The 17748-nt window shown below is 37.8% G+C and overlaps 1 protein-coding gene across 6 annotated transcripts in view; it reads right to left on the bottom strand.

The window, feature by feature from the left end:
• Positions 1 to 17748, bottom strand: part of SCAF8 (SR-related CTD associated factor 8) — a 137686-nt gene that overhangs the window by 61109 nt on the left and 58829 nt on the right. For all 6 annotated transcript variants that reach the window (XR_013345662.1, XM_077813230.1, XM_077813229.1 and 3 more), the window contains 7 exons: positions 17113 to 17244; positions 16862 to 16974; positions 14391 to 14584; positions 9380 to 9480; positions 5433 to 5546; positions 4388 to 4544; positions 2844 to 2974 (listed from right to left, as the gene is read on the bottom strand). Coding sequence is in view for 5 of the 6 variants with exons in the window: in XM_077813230.1 (XP_077669356.1) it covers positions 2844 to 2974; positions 4388 to 4544; positions 5433 to 5546; positions 9380 to 9480; positions 14391 to 14584; positions 16862 to 16974; positions 17113 to 17244 (942 nt within the window). In the remaining variant the exon portion in view is untranslated. The remainder of the gene's footprint in view (positions 1 to 2843; positions 2975 to 4387; positions 4545 to 5432; positions 5547 to 9379; positions 9481 to 14390; positions 14585 to 16861; positions 16975 to 17112; positions 17245 to 17748) is intronic.

The raw sequence follows: 17748 nt of genomic DNA, 5'->3' as shown, positions 1-17748 counted from the left end.
CAGCCACCTCAGAACTATAAGAATAACTTTGTTTTGGTTTTCCTTATCTTGCATAACACCTTGGATATCAAGGGAGTTGGGATAAATGCACACAGAAGGTCTGGACTCCACCAAAGGAGAGCGGCATCTCAGGGTTTGCTGTCTTTTTTTAAAAACTAGTGGAGGCATGGAGAATAATTTTCTTTAACTGTGTTTGCTTGGCAAACAAACAGTTCTGAGCCACCCCAGGAGGTAGCGCATGTGTAGCGTCACAACTGCTGAGGTATGGGAAATAGAGTTCCTTGTCTGCCAAGATGAGCTGCTACGATAAAAAGAACTTCTGAGAACACTCTGGGCGCAGAGAAGAGACTGAACAGAAGCACTGTGTATTGAAAGTCTCTTGACACAGAGTGAGGCAAAAGAACCTTCTGTGGGAGGAGTCGATCGCTTCAGGGAAGTAAACATCTTGAAAGTCGAGGACCAAGAACCAATCCCCTTGGTCCAATGATGGAATTATTGCTGCAAGAGTTACCATTTTGAACGTCTGAATCTTTATGAATATATTGAATAAGCTTAGATCTAGAATAGGTCTCCAACTGCTGTTCTTTTTTTTGGAATCAGGAGATGCCTGGAATAAAATCCCATTCCTGTGTTGCACAGAGGTACTACAGCACCCAGATTCAGAAGAGAGTCAATTTCCTGTTGCAAAAGGTGCTCATGAGAGGGATTCCTGAAGGTGGGATGTAGGGTGGGTGGAGGGAGGTAAAGTGGATGGAGACATGATCTCCAACACCCACTTATCCATAGTGGTATGTTCCCAGTTCTGATGGAAATGAGAAAGGCGATGGCTGAAGTGAGGGAGGCATGCAGATTGTTGCAGCAGTAAGAGTGGAGATGGTAACTCAGCACCTTGACCAGCCCATCAAAACCGATATTTTGAAGTTGTGGGTTGGGAGGTCAGTGCTTGAGAAGTAGCTGGTCTCTTCTTCTGAAACTATTGTCTCTTATGCTGGGGTTTGTAATATCTCTGGGAGGTGGGAAACTAGGTAGGACGAGATCTCTGTGCTGTCTGGGACTTACTGAACTTTCTTTTACGTGCAGGGGTACAAATTCCGAGAGGGTGCAAGGTGGCTCTAGCGTCTTTTAAGGGATGCAGAGATTCATCATTTTTTCCCACAAACAACTTTGATCCAACAAAAGGAAGGTCCTCAACTGTATTTTGAACTTCCCTCTGAAAACCAGCATCCAGAGAGACCCGGGAGAACTGGGCATAAGTTCCCGTAAGGGGGAGAAACAAAGAAAAATAGGTAAAGGACAACAGTCCTTATCCTAAAAGTATAAAGTCAAGTTTTGTTTTTTTTTAAAAGATTATTTGTCTGAAACTATAAAATTACTACAGCTACCTCACACAAAAGAAACTAAGAACTAAAACGAACTAATAAGAACAAAATACAGTTGAGGTAAGATCTATTTGGATGCTGCTGAGGCTCCATTGCAGGCTGAGATGGTTGAGAACAAGGCTATATAGCCTCGGTGCACCGCATAAGGCTCCGGGGGGGTGCATGTGCAGGCTGAAAAGACACGGCTTCCTAAAATATCTGATCTAAGGCACATGGGGCGCAAGTGCACCTAGAATGGAGCACCCATAGGGACACTACTCAAAGAAAAACTTGGCTCTCAGGCCTGAATTTATTAGCTGAGAATATAATTACTTCAAAACAGGAAGAGCATGCTCAAATATTAACAGTATGTCTGCCTTCTTGATTCAATGGGAAATGTAAAACAACAGTAAGGAAGGCAGAAATGTATTAGAAATACAACAGAATACAATATAGCGCAAGGTGGTTGAAATAAGAAACTAAGCATAATTCTTGTGACAGAAAATGGAAGACAATACATAAATTGTGTTAAAGGGACGTTAGTCCTGGAAATAGACTAAAAAAGTTAATCTTCATTCTGAGGCTCCAATAAACTACTTTAACATTAACAAAAATTATTAATTCCAAAAGCTCAATCCTCAGGAGCAGCCATGTAAATTAGCAACCTTGCATCAATGCAAGAAAGAAAAAAAAAAAAATCAGCAACAACTTTAAAATTTACTTTTCTGTGGTGTCATTATAAACAAAACTTAGTAAAAATAATCTAAACACTAAATAATTTTGACTGTGAGCATTTCAATCAATTCTTGACCAACATCTTTGGTATTGCAAACACCTGAAAGACTAAAGAAGTTATAATACAGTACCTCCAGCTTTCAAAAAAGAAACAAACCTTATTCATCTGTTTATTAAAGCAGAGAAAATCCTTTTTAGAGGCAGAATAATTCAAACTGTATTAAGCCTTAGATTGCTCCTACCAAATTCCATTTAACAAAAATGTTCAACAAGGCCCTAAATCAATACTAAGACTGACCAAAAGTGCAGGAAAAAAATAACTCATTTATTCTCAGTTTAATATGAAAGAAAGAGGAAACAAATGTAAAAAGTAACTAAAGTCAAGCAGAAGTGGTTCCAGGCAAAAAGGGGGCATTGTGCTGGTGCTCCTAAAAAAGGATGCTTTAGTAGCTCCCACATTTCAATCTTCTTCTTTTAAACAACTAATTGCCATTTCAGTTTTATAACATTTATCCTATCACCAATATTTAATCCTGGATTCAGCAAAACAGGCATGATCTTAGAGTCAAGCAGAAGTTTAAGAGCTTTGCTGAATAAAATAATTAGCTTTCTTATTTTAAAGATAAATGTAGAACAAGGAGGATTGATATTTTATTTTATCTCTGCTATTTATTCTAATTTAGCATTTGAATGTATCCATATTAACCAAAAATTAAATCTCTCTCTCCAGAAACCACACTCAATACCAACCTGTAGCATAGTTACAGATTGAGTATAAGCTTCTGTCTGTGTTGTAACAGCTGTATTCTTATCGACAGTTGTACTCTGAGTAGTTTGGATATTTTCTTTAACAGCCTCTGAGCTCCTCACAGTTTCCCATTCTAAATAAAAAAATATATATATATTTATTTTGTAGACAATGAGTTTAAATGTTCTATTTCCATTTCCACATTTACAAAAACCATCATCAACTTGAAAAATCACATTTTGGTCTGAAAGTTACAAGTAACAGCCAAGCTTACTGTAACTGAAAGCAGCTGAGGGGTGAAAAATAAAATTATATAGATACAGGCACACAGAGTTCCCCTCTTGGCAGAAAGACCGTCAAACATCAGCAAGAGAACACAGAAATCCCATAACTTTTTTTTAGAGTGAATGGAAAAGGAAAAACAAAAATTCTAGATATGCAATTTGAACGTTACTATATCAGAAACTGATTTTTTTTAAACGCTGATTTAAAAAAATTAAGTTGACTGTCACTTTATAAATGATTCATGACCTGTAAAGAATATAGCAGCCCCTTATGTATTGTCATTTATATTTACAATATGTCTATATTACTGAGTGACTAGTCTGACACATGGTCACATAGGGTGCTTAACAACAAAAAAAATCCCACCTCCACCAGCCGAAGAGAAAATGAAGTTGGCATTCTAAACGCAAGGTGTTGGATTTAATTTTCAATATTGATTTAAATTATGCTGACAGAGTTAAAAAGACTGGAATTTATATACTTAAACATCCCTTGTCAATATCGAAGGCTATGTCTACACAACTCCACAATTTGGACTATGGGGTGTGAATTGCAACTCCCCTGTGTGGATGGTGCCAGTGTGAACTAAAAGATACCTAGTTCACATTACATGAACTAGATGCCTTTTAGTTAGCTCCTGCAGCGTGCACACAGGGGAGAAGTGTGCAATTCATACTCCCACAGTCTGAACTGTGGGACCGTGTAGACAAGCCCTGTGATACAAAACAGATTATAAACCAATCTCTGGAGGTTGGAAAGAGGAAACTCAATAATACTGACAGTCTCAACAGAAAGTTTTAAACAATAAAGGAATATCCAGATCAGTCTCTTCCATCATTTTACTTTTACATACGACAATCTAAAGACTTGATTTTTCAAAAGGAGCACAACCAGGTCTCAGATTTTGCATGCACTAATATTTGCACATGTATTTAGTGACTGAACATAGAAAATCAGAAGCCACTTTTAAAAATATTAATATTTATTGTCTTGCTTAACTCCATTGATCTGAATGCTGACATAGTGTTATGCTGACTTGCAGTGTTATCATCAGATGTTGACTCAAACATACTATAGAGGCACTCCAAATTTCTGGATTTCTGATCTCAGTGCCATCTGAACTGTACACAGGAAATTAATACTAACAAATGCAAAAAAGAACATGTATACCATAAATACGCAACTTTTGAAAATTAATTTAAGGAATAAAGAAAATAAACATAATTTTTACTTAATAAAAGTTACATGTAAGTATCCATACCTGTATTTACAGTCTCCTGGTCAATCATGCCTCCTTCAGCAAAGCCCTCCAGATCATCCAATTTTACTTTTTCCCAAGGTATATATGAAACTCCAAGATCCACATCCCAAAATTGCTTGTACTCTGTTTTCACACCTTTATTTAAAGCCCAAGCAATCTGAAAATAAAATCCAATCAGATGATGTAGCTGAATTAAAACACTTCAGTTATCCACTTCACCTCGTCAGTGCAGGATTGATCTCCACTGTACATTTATTGTATGTACCAAGCACTAGGGCACGTACTCAACATCTAATAGCAGCAGCCACTTGGAAGATCTTTTAGCTCTTTGGTTACAGTGAACTTTAAGAACTGTGTTAAATATTATTTCTAATTTACAAATGGGGAAATAGCACCTCAGAGCTGAAAAGACTTATCCAAGGGTCTCAGAGTAAACTAGTGACAGACACCTCAAACAAGCCAAACACTTAAGCACAAGTTTAACTTTCAACACACAGTCCTCACTGAAGTCAATGGGACTACATACAAGCTTGAAATTATGTTTGTGTTTAAGTACTCAAAGTATTCCCTAAACAGCAGGTTTATCATTTTATTTTTAAGGTCTTCCTCACTTCCTGCCCAAATACACATTTTATAAGAAAATTTCCCATTCTACCTCTTACAAACAGAAGTTATTTTGCCTCCTTCTCGTGCTCTATATTGTACACCTTGATCAGACTCATAGTATAGAAAATTCATTGCTTTTCAAGGAGTCCGGCGGCACTTTAAAGACTAACAGATTTATTTGAGAATAAGCTTTCGTGGGTAAAAACCCCTCTCCTTCAGATGCATGGAGAAGTGGGGTTTTTACCCACGAACGCTTATGCTCAAATAAATCTGTTAGTCTTTAAGGTGCCACAGGACTCCTTGTTGTTTTTGTGGATACAGACTAACACGGCTACCCCGATACTTGACATTATTTTTCAAAGTACACAATTAAACCATCATAATAAAAATACTGCTGTACTTTAAGTTGGGCTATGTTACTGAACAAAATATGGCTTACCTTAATAATTTTAGATCCAATTTTGTAGGATCCAGAACTAAGTTTCTGAAGAGCACGATATGCATCTTGTCTATGAACCATGCAGACATATGCACAACCTCTTGGAGGAATCATCTATGAAAAAGAAATATATCTTATTATAGCAATTAACACTTGTTTAGACAATGTCTTCATGTGTCAGTGAATTCTAATTTTTTGTAAAACACTCAAGCTAACATTTCTTAAAAGCAATGTAAAGGGTGATAGCTCTGTACTTTAAGAGGTACAGGAGCAGAAGAACTGTCATGAAGATGTATTTGTAACACAATTCCAAGTTACTTCTCATCAAGAAAGCGGAAATTTACAGCATTTCTGAGAAATGCAAATAGATGTAAGACATCGTATTTACAATTTAAAATGACATATCAACAATAGACAACACCCTTTATTAATATTGATAACAGCCCTCTTCACATTTATTCAACTGCAGAAAGATGGATAAATATAAAAACTACTTTAACGCAATGTTAAGGTGGCAAAAGAGTGAAAAAATGCAAATGTTAATGGACCCAACTCCTTTGTTCTGGCTGAAATTCACTTGGCACAGCTCTGGTGGTGAGGAATAAAGGAGTGAATTGTTCCTAACCTGGTGATGGCTGGGGGCCAGTTCTGCCAAATGCAAGTGAGAGAAGACCCGATAATGCAGCATTTCTTAAACTGGGGGTCACAAGGGCCCAAAAGAGGGTCACAAGACTATTGTAGGGGGGTTGGAAGAAGAGAGGCCGCTGGCCAGGCGTGGTGGCCAGGTGTCCAGGCCTGAATGAAGCGCTGCCGCCAGCAGCAGTACAGAAGTAAGGGTGGCATGGTATATTGGGGGAGGGGGGGATTGGGTTTACAGTGTGAAATATTTTCAAAGGGCTCCCAGCAAAAAAAGGATTTGAGAACCCCTGAGATAATGACTTCCAAAGGACCACTGCGTTAACTGAGGACCACAGTAGCAAAACACACCCACTCATCTGGGCTCTGGAGCTTCTGGGTCAGCCAGCCAGGGATTTCTCTATGCCAAGGAATCTTCACATGGCTTGTTAAACCAGCTATATAGTCCACTGCAATCCAAAAGTATGACAAAGGGTTCTTAGCAGCAGCCAGGATCTAGTCCAACGTTCCTAGAGTATTAACTTGACTAAATTCAATGGTATATTTTCTATTCTTAGTTCCTCATATTAAATGTACAGTATAAAATACAGAGGGGCTTAGGCGCATTGACATATTAAGATTGTAGTAACTGTAATTTTCCCATTACTTGACTTCTGTTTTAACTGTAAAGCCTTAATAGTCCATTTTGTGTTTAGTTTTCTTAATAAACAAACAAACCAACAAACAACCCCCCCGCCAAAACCTCTGCTTCATGTTAGTATTTATACGGTCTCAATTAGGTTTTGTAGTTCACATCAAAATTAAATGACTAGGGTTTTTGTGTGAACACGCATGCAAACACACTGGTAAAATAACTATTATCCATCTTGGAAAATGTCCCAGCAGCGCTGCCTGAAAAACAGCATTCCTGCATTTCTCAAGATGGGAGACAAAGTCTGAACAGTTCTCTCACTCATACTGAGCATGTTCAAAAGCAATTTTTCGATAGTTTATTATTTACCCTAATCCAGTGAAAAGCACTATTCATTAACCATTATTTACAATACAAACATGGAAAATTGTAAATTTAATTTTGTGCTATAATCAATGGTTCAAAAGTGTGGTTAATTTATCTTTTTAAATGGCAAAAGTACTGTTATATACTCACCAAATTCAAACAACTGAATTAAATTTTCTTAAAATTCCCATACAATTATTTTTCCCCATACAGGCTAAGCACAGAAGTTGATAGTCAAAAAGAAAAACATTTTAGACTTCTGAGCATCCAAACTTAGGGAGTTGCAAAATAATCTGTTTTGCCATATTAATTATAGCTTTCACTATGATGCTGGAGGGATGGCATCTCAGTGATAATTTATTATATAGTTGTGGCCAAAAGTTTTGGTCATAAGTTATAAATATAAAAAGTTTTTGGATGTTGTTTAACAACTAAATAGTACTACACAGAGCAACAAAATATTTTTTAAATGGCTGATTTGAATTCTGCTGTTTTAAAAGATTAATTTTTATAAGATGTAAGAGTGTCGGTGCTCCAATTTGGAAGAAGGGGGTGGGGAAATGGCTGAAATTGCTTTGCACGAACTACTTCAAGTGTAGTTCTACTCTGAAAGGTGACTTTATAAAAATGGCACTGTGGGATTCCATGGTTATTGCTGTCATTATTTCCATCTCAAATTCGCTCAGCTTAGAAGATATTTTTCTTAATTGCTAACTAAACCTGGGATCTGAAATACAAACAGTGCTCCTTTTGTTTCTGCACCTGTATTTAAGATTCTGCAGGGCAAATGCTACCCTCAGCTACTCCTGTGTCACTCTACTGCATTCAGGTGCAAATAAGGAAATTACCTGTAAAGAATGGGACAGTATACGTGGTCCTGAAACTGGAGCTTTTTAAACAACTCTTTTCTTGAAGCCAGAAAGAACCCAGTTTGCTCTCCTGGAATGGTGTTGGTTCTGCAAGACTGGCAGAACTAAAAACCAAACTTACTGTCAGCACTAAAGTAATCTGATCTGACTGAATACTCTCACAGGAAGCAGATGTGTTAAATAAGATGTTGATTTTACAGAGACTTTTCAGAGTACAAAAAATGGTTACATACCCTACATTAACTGTGGAATCTGTGTGAACACCACATCTTGAAAAACCACTGTGTATGTGCCCCACCTGCACAAGACTGGAGTCTTCTGAATAGCTGTGTGTACTGAGGCCATGCCACCATTCTGGCCACCTCTCTCTTCCCATAGCTGAAGGTATAAGGGGCAGAAGAGCTGTATCCCAAACTCAGTTCATTTGCCAGTAAGCACCACATGAGAATAGGACAGATTGGAAGGGAAGGAGGACAGGCCATGGAATATGTGTGGACAACACATCTCAAAGAACCACAGTTACTGTGGAGGAAGTAAGCATCCTTTCTTCTTTGAGTACTTATCCACAGATTTCCACTCTCAGTGACAAACAAGCAGTTGCCCATTCACCTGGAGGTGCGCACAGGCACAGCACCAATGCACACTGCTATTCAAACGATTCAATCTCATGGGCCTGGGGAGTATGCATATCAAGAGTAGAATCTCTGTAAACAATGACTCGAAAAAGAACTACATTTTAAAGTGAGTGACAAAATGGAACATTTTATTTTTTATGAAATAAATTATTTTGTTACGTTAAGAAATAGCATGTGTCTGACAGGCAACTGAAAATGTTATGGTTTGAAGCAGTTACTGGAGTAGCAGTCCAGGTGTGTTTGTCATTAATTTTTCCTAATATTGTACTATAATGTGTGTATTGTAACTAATATTTGTGATTCTTTTTAAAAAACAAAACAAATTCCTCTCTTATAGCATATTTCACTGTAACAATCAAAACAACAGTTCCCATGAATAATCTGAGGGAAGAAGCACACCCATTTGACTACGTAGAGCGCCTTTCCTTAGTTGTTCAAATGCCAACTGTAATACAATAGAAATACACAGGTAAGGATTATGGCCAAGGTTTGTAAAAATGAATCCCTAAAGGTAAGTTCCTAACTATATATTTAGATGGTTAAATAAGACTTATGAATCTAACCAGAGGCACTCATTTTTGAAAAATTTGGCCTATAATATAAACTACAAGAAAACTTCTTTTTCTAACAGACAATTCAGCTCACACATCTTATTTTCTTAAATGCAACATGCATCACATCTGTCATGTTTTCCTACATATTATGTACACATTATTGTGGATCTGGCAAATGTATCATACAGCATAAACTTTCCTAAACTGGTAATATGCAAAAAAGAGTTTTAAAATTTAGGACACTGTGCTCACTTACATTAATAGATTCTATTTGTCCAAATTCTTCGAACAAATTAGTTAAATCTTGTTGTGTGGCCTTCTTGTCTACTTGACCAACCCAAAGAGTAGTACTGCAGACTGTCAAGAGAGAGATTACATAAATTTAAAATGACAATACCTTGCAAGACATTGCATTCTGCATCCAATAATTTGAAAGTGCTTTACAAACAATTAAGCATAAACCACCAATCTCAGGCAGGAATTATAATATTTTACCCAAATAACAGAGGTTAAGTAAACTGAGGCACAGAAATTAAGTGAAATGCCCAAGTTTACAAGATGCATTAGTGATGAAGCTGAGAACAGAATCAATAAGTATTGACTCCCTGCACACAGCTCTAACAAATAAACACAACATTCCATTCAGATAAACTAGCCTTGGTAAAAGGATCTTGATCTTTCTTAACTCAAAACAAACACTTCATCAGAGGTAGGGAAATGAAAGCATACTGTAGATCATCCGCTAATGTAGCCATTAAAGAAACAAGTATTTTTAACAAGCAACATTTCTACTGAGCATGCAATCTCACATGTAGATCTGAAGACTTACAGAACAATTTATAGAACAGATGAATACATGAAAAAATGAAAGTTAAGGAGCATTATTGGAACTGGTATTTAAAGTAGTAATCACTGGGTCAGTTTCCTTCCTCTCCTGAATGTAAAACTGCAAAGAAAGATATTTCATATAAAAGGTCATTCACCTGAAAGCTAACTCATGTTTGATATCCATTTTGATATTAACCTTCTTGTGAATGTTATATTTGGTTCATGTTTTGATGAATACCTTCATCACTTTAAAAATATATCTTTTCTGCTAAGTAGGCAAGGCTGTTTGCCCTCACTGAGCATTAATGGCATATCAAGTTGCAGGTATTAAACTGAAGACTATCAAAAATTATTTGCCAACAAACAGTTAAACTTCAAATTTCTAAAATGTGGTTTAAAGAAAATAACATTCTCAGATGGAAACCAAGAAACCCAGGGGAAATCAGCCTGAAAAGAGAGTGTGACTATTCTAAAATTTGAAAAACGGATTTTTTTTTTTAACAAGAACTTCTCATTCTTAAACAGAGTGAGATTAGGGATTGAAATTTTACTTTACTTTGAGCCCTGATGAATTACATTAGTGTTAATTTAAAAACATTTAATGCTTACTGTGCTGTGGTACTTTAACCCAGCCATGGAATATAGCAATATTTTCTATTCTTTGTATAGGAAGTATGGTTTAATATCTTAGCACAATGAAGTGCTAAAATGGGTACATTCTCTCTACCCCCTCCCCCAAAACTCTGTCTCCTGAGGGTATGTCTACACACTAGAAACAAACACTACAGTGGCACAGTTGCAGCTGTGCTCCTGTAGGTGTATACACTTACCACAGCGACAAAAGGGTTTTTTCCATCGCTGTAGTAAATCTACCTCTCTGAGAGGCACTAGCAAGGTTGATTTCTTCCATCAACCTAGTGCTATCTACACTGGGGCTTGGACTGACTTAATTATGTCGCTCAGGAATGTGAATTTTTCACACCCCTGAGCAACGTAGCCAGGTCAACAGAAGTTATAGATGTAGACAATCCCTCGGGCTCTTAACCACAAGAGCATCTTTCCTCCTGACATTTACCAAAAGATATTTCTACATATACCAGAGAAGAAGAGACTTGGCCTGTGCCTTCTCAGACAATTTTTCCATAGCTCCTGGTGTCCTTTGGTTCCTGTCCATCTTATCTCCCCAGTAAGCAAAGAAGAGATCCCGGGCCCTCATCCACACTTACTCCTACTGCTGGCAGAGCTCCAATACTCCCACCATTCCTGAACCCCCATAATAACTCAGGTTCCTTGCACTTTTTCCCCACATGAGAAAGTTCCAGACCTCCCACGTCTTTCCAATAACCTGCCCAGTTACAGTTCTTTTGTCGGCATCTCCCCAGGCTTCAATTTCTGCACTGAACTCCAGGCTACTCAGCTCACCAGCCTACACTTCAGCTTTAGGCCAGCAAAGCTTTAGCAGGAGCTAGAATCATAGAATATCAGGGTTGGAAGGGACCTCAGGAGGTCATCTAGTCCAACCCCCTGAAAAAGCAGGACCAATCCCCAATTAAATCATCCCAGTCAGGGCTTTGTCAAGCCTGACCTTAAAAACGTCTAAGGAAGGAGATTCTACCACCTCCCTGGGTAACGCATTCCAGTGTTTCACCACCCTCCTAGTGAAAAAGTTTTTCCTAATATCCAACCTAAACCTCCCCCACTGCAACTTGAGACCATTACTTCTTGTCCTGTCCTCTTCTACCACTGAGAATAGTCTAGAACCAGCCTCTCTGGAACCACCTCTCAGGTAGTTGAAAGCAGCTACCAAATCCCCCCTCATTCTTCTCTTCCGCAGACTAAACAATCCCAGTTCCCTCAGCCTCTCTTCATAAGTCATGTGTTCCAGACCCCTAATCATTTTTGTTGCCCTTCGCTGGACTCTCTCCAATTTATCCACATCCTTCTTGTAGTGTGGGGCCCAAAACTGGACACAGTACTCCAGATGAGGCCTCACCAATGTCGAATAGAGGGGGACGATCACGTCCCTCGATCTGCTCGCTATGCCCCTACTTATACATCCCAAAATGCCATTGGCCTTCTTGGCAACAAGGGCACACTGCTGACTCATATCCAGCTTCTCGTCCACTGTCACCCCTAGGTCCTTTTCCGCAGAACTGCTGCCTAGCCATTCGGTCCCTAGTCTGTAGCTGGGCATTGGTTTCTTCCGTCCTAAGTGCAGGACTCTGCACTTATCCTTATTGAACCTCATCAGATTTCTTTTGGCCCAATCCTCCAATTTGTCTAGGTCTCTCTGTATCCTATCCCTGCCCTCCAGCGTATCTACCACTCCTCCCAGTTTAGTATCATCCGCAAATTTGCTGAGAGTGCAATCTACACCATCCTCCAGATCATTTATGAAGATATTGAACAAAACCGGCCCCAGGACCAACCCCTGGGGCATTCCACTTGACGGCTGCCAACTAGACATGGAGCCATTGATCACTACCCGTTGAGCCCGACAATCTAGCCAACTTTCTACCCACCTTATAGTGCATTCATCCAGCCCATACTTCTTTAACTTGCTGACAAGAATACTGTGGGAGACTGTGTCAAAAGCTTTGCTAAAGTCAAGAAACAATACATCCACTGCTTTCCCTTCATCCACAGAACCAGTAATCTCATCATAGGAGGCGATTAGATTAGTCAGGCATGACCTTCCCTTGGTGAATCCATGCTGACTGTTCCTGATCACTTTCCTCTCGTGTAAGTGCTTCAGGATTGATTCTTTGAGGACCTGCTCCATGATTTTTCTGGGGACTGAGGTGAGGATGACTGGCCTGTAGTTCCCAGGATCCTCCTTCTCCCCTTTTTTAAAGATTGGCACTACATTAGCCTTTTTCCAGTCATCCGGGACTTCCCCTGTTCGCCATGAGTTTTCAAAGATAATGGCCAATGGCTCTGCAATCACAGGCGCCAATTCCTTTAGCAGTTTCGGATGCAACTCGTCCGGCCCCATGGACTTGTGCACGTCCAGCTTTTCTAAATAGTCCCTAACCACCTCTTTCTCCACAGAGGGCTGGCCATCTATTCCCCATGTTGCGATGCCCAGCGCAGCAGTCTGGGAGCTGACCTTGTTAGTGAAGACAGAGGCACCAGCTCTAGCTCCCTGCTGCCTAGCTCAACAGTGCAGGAAATATACACTATAAATCTAATTAACTCTTCTTTGTGGAGAAGCCATAAAACAAGAGACACCTATAAGTAGGTCAGGCAAACTGTAAAAACAAACTTTAAGGCATCAGGCTGCAGCAAAATGCTGAATTCCAAAGCATCCTGGGAAAACATAAGTGCAGTGGGCCCTGACTGAAATGGATAAGGCAGTTTACACCTCTTAGGGGTACGTTTCAAATTGTCTGAAGGCTGAGATAGATGACTCTGCATTGGTTTACACTAAATCAATGTTTTCAAGATCATCTTTGCAAACATTAGGATCTAGAGACAATTTATGAAAAAGAAAGCTAAGACTCTGGAACATACACCTCCTATTACTAGAAATCTGTTGTACATTATGCAGCAGCAGAATATGCACAACACTAATAACAATGGTTGTAAAGTGATCCAGACTATCAGTGGACAAAGACACTTGAATTCATGGCTTCTGGCACCCACCCCAGTACACATTCTTCTAGGCTAAAGGATATTTTGTGGGGGAGGTTCTTTCTCCCCTCCTCCCTTTTTTCCTCCATCTTCAGAATGCTAGTGTTCCCTGAAGGGATCACAGCTGTCTCGAGCAGCACTCCAAAGAACCAGAACTAAAGATGAACAACTTTGAATTAACTGGGATTTGGATACTGTTCTTGGTGTTGTACACACAAATTTAACAGGGACATCCCAGTGATGTAAGTTTCTTGCGGATCCAGCCCAACACACCCCAATTTAGTCCCTATATACAACAAAAAAAGTATGATAAGAACGCTGACATTTTAGAAACAGGTAATTTCACAATAGGGTGCAAGGGGGAACATTTCTCAGGAACCCATTGATCAAATGACCTCAAATCTGCATCACAAACTCTATCCTGTCCCCTGAACTGGAACATCAATTTTCAAGTCACTCTAACTAGGTATATTTTAGAAGGAATGCAAAATTCAACATTAAACAGAATCTACGTTGTAGTTTTGTCTATGGGGCAGGTACCACTGCTCATAATTTTTACAAGAATAAAATCTTTGAAGGAACAAAATCCTACTTTCTTCATGATTAAATGACTGACATATTTATAGATTAATTATAAAATTACTTATTAAGAATCTAACTTTTGAGATTTCAGTTACTAGACTAAAATTAGTCATAATGGTACTTAATATAAATTTTGTTTCCTTGCCAGAGAAATGTAAAGGGCTACTTTTTTTCCCTCTCTCTTGAATGCTAAGGTATTAAAACGTAAAATAAGCATTACCTACCACTTAGTGTTTTAGACCGAATAGGAGGCAATCCCTTTTTCTGGCGTTCTTTTTCCCTTTCCCTAGCTCTTCTTTCACTGGAGTATGACCGAGATGATTTTCTCTTCCTTTCTCTTGATCTTGAGCGTGAACGTTTTCTGTGTTTACGTTTTCGGGAACCAGACCGTGACCTGGACCTCCGTTTTCTTGGTGACCTACAAAACATTTATTTTTAATACCTTGAACAGGTGTCAGGAGAGAGACTTACTCCACTTTTATTTTTGTTTCACTAAAAATTAGGGCTGTCGATTAATCACAGTTAATTCACATGATTAACTCAAAAAATAATAATCGCGATTTAAAAAATTAATTGCGATTAATCGCACTGTTAACAGAATAGGAATTAAAATTTATTAAATGTTTTGGATGTTTTTCTACATTTTCAAATATATTGATTTCAACTGCAAAAACAGAATACGTGTACAGTTCTCACTTTATATTACTTTTGATTACAAATATTTTCACTGTAAAAATGATAAAACACCATATTTTTCACTTCACCCCATACAAGTACTGTAGCGCAATCTTTTTATCGTGAAAGTACAATCTACAAATGTAGATTTTTTTGTTACATAACTATACTCAAAAACAAAACAATGTAAAACTTTAGAGCCTACAACTCCACTCAGTCCTACTTCTTGTCCAGCCAATCGCTAAGACAAACAAGTTTGTTTACATTTATGGGAGATAATGCTGCCCGCTTCTCTTGTGCAGTGTCACTTGAAAGTGAGCACAGACGTTCGCATGGCACTTTTGTAGCCAGCATTGCAAGGTATTTACATGCCGGATGTGCTAAACATTTGTATGCCCCTTCATGCTTTGGCCATCATTCCAGAGGACATGCTTATGATGCTTGTTTAAAAAAATGTGTTAATTAAATTTGTGACTGAACTCCTTGGAAGAGAATTATACGTCTCCTGCTCCATGGTTTTACCCGCATTTGGCCATATATTTTGTGTTGTGGTAGTTTCAGATGACAACACAGCATATATTGTTTGATTTAAGAACACTTTCACTGCAGATCTGACAAAACACAAAGAAGGTTCCAATATCAGATTTCTAGAGATAGCTACAACACTTGACCCAAGATTTAAGAATCTGAAGTGCCTTTCAAAATCTGAGAGGGACAGGGTGTGGAGCATGCTTTCAGACATCTTAAAAAGAGCAACACTCCAATACGGAAACTACAGATCCCCAACGACCAAAGAAGAAAATCAACCTTCTGCTGATGACATGTGACTCAGATGATGAAAATGAACATGTGTTGGTTTGCACTGCTTTGGATCATTATCTAGCAGAACCCATCATCAGCATGGACGCATGTCCTCTGAAATGGTGGATAAAACATGAAGGGACATATGAATCTTTAGTGTATCTGGCATGCAAATACCTTGCAATGCTGGCTATAATAGTGTCATGTGAACACCCGTTCTCACTTTCAGGTGACACTGTAAACAAGAACATTGTAAACAGCATTATCTCCAGCAAATGTGAACAAACTTGTTTGTCTGAGCGATTGGCTGCAAAGAAGTAGGACTGAGTGGACTTGTAAGCTCTAAAATTTTACATTGTTTTATTTCTGAATGCACTTATTTTTTGTACATAACTATCTACATTTGTAAGTTCAACTTTCATGATAACAGTGTTGCACTTCAGTACTTGTATTAAGTGAACTGAAAAATACTATCTTATTTTTACAGTGCAAATATTTATAATAAAAATAAATATAAAGCGAGCACTGTACACTTTGTATTCTGAGTTGTAACTGAAATAAATATATTTGAATATGTGGAAAACATCCAAAAATATTCATACAAATGGTATTCTCTTATTGTTTAACAGCGTGATTAATCATGATTAATTTTTTAATCATGTGATTAATCGGGATTAATTTTTTTAATTGCTTGACAGCCCTACTAAAAATCACAACTCAGTATGGTAATATGGACTTTTCTTAGTGTTTGTTTAAAAGTTTAGAAAAATTAGTCACATTTTATTTTACTATTGTATAGAGAAAAGAAATGTACTATCATTAGTGTGGTGGAGGAGAAAAGCATTAGTCTGACCTCAACAAAAAAGAACTGCAAAGTTTACAGCAGAAAAATAAGCATTACAGAGGAAAAGTCCATCCTGAAGTCAACAATTTTTTTAGCTACTTATTTGTATTACTTGGAAGGTACTTGAAAATTTAAGGAATCCAAATCTAAACAAAGTAAGTTGCCACATCAAAAAAAAGTCCTAAATTACTATATCACTTAATCCTATGTTTAACTATGTAAACTATTTGTTCTATTCCAACGCAACACATAACCATGCTGGAAGCCAAGAAATCCAGAATGATGATATAGCTACAACAAATATAACAACAGTGCCTCTGTATTTTAGAATAAGATAAAGTTGCTTATACTTGAGTAATAAGTTTATTATGAAACCTTGAACGAGATCTCGAGTGTGTTCTTGATCTTGAACGAACAGCTGATTTCTTTTCTTCTTGTTCAAAGATCTCTTCCTCAACTACATCTTGCCCTTCATCTATATCCATATCCTAAGTATGGAAACAATGAGAAATATAAGCAAAAATATACAAAACATACACTGGCATACAAAGAGATACAACATAATTTCTGAAGTTTAATTTTTTTCTTCAAATCTCAGTAATTTAATCAGAAATGGTACATTTCACCTGTTGTTGAATATCCATTGAATCATCTAGGTTTGTTTCCACTTCTAAAAACTGCTGTTGGCTACTCCCTTGTGATGGTGATGCAGAGTGCTCTGATCCAAAATTTCCCTCTTGATTTTCCTCAGGGCTTGCCTGCACAGGAAATTAATATTACGTTTTAAAAGGTTGGAAGACAGATTGTATGTTATGTCACTGAGCGATACAACACAGGACATACAAACATGACTGTTAGAACATTTTTGAAAAGAGTTTATTTGCAAGTGTCTGGGATATTTTTTTACCACTTTGTTTTTTGTAAATGCACATCGAGTTAATATGCAGTAATAACCTGCTAAGAGAACTTTGAGTTGAACCTGATTTCCCTCTATTCCACTCTGTACTCCAATACACAAACAGAGTTTAACAGAGCCAGTGCGTTTTCAGTTCCCACCTAAAATACCATCATCAAGTTAATGAGTCAGATAATGTTCATAGAGGATGACTATCTTTTCACAATTCTGGTTAATTAGAAAAAAAAACTCAAACAAGTAAACAAATACATACCCTGAGTGACTATAGTAATCTTGTACAATACTAAGAAGCATATATCAAAATAGTCATATTATTTTAAATTTATAAATATTGTTGGTACATAAG

The sequence above is a fragment of the Eretmochelys imbricata genome, chromosome 3, assembly GCF_965152235.1.
Source record: "Eretmochelys imbricata isolate rEreImb1 chromosome 3, rEreImb1.hap1, whole genome shotgun sequence".
Classification (NCBI taxonomy): domain Eukaryota; kingdom Metazoa; phylum Chordata; order Testudines; family Cheloniidae; genus Eretmochelys; species Eretmochelys imbricata.
The sequence above is the reverse complement of the archived record's forward strand: the minus strand, read 5'-3'. Positions and strand labels throughout refer to the sequence as shown.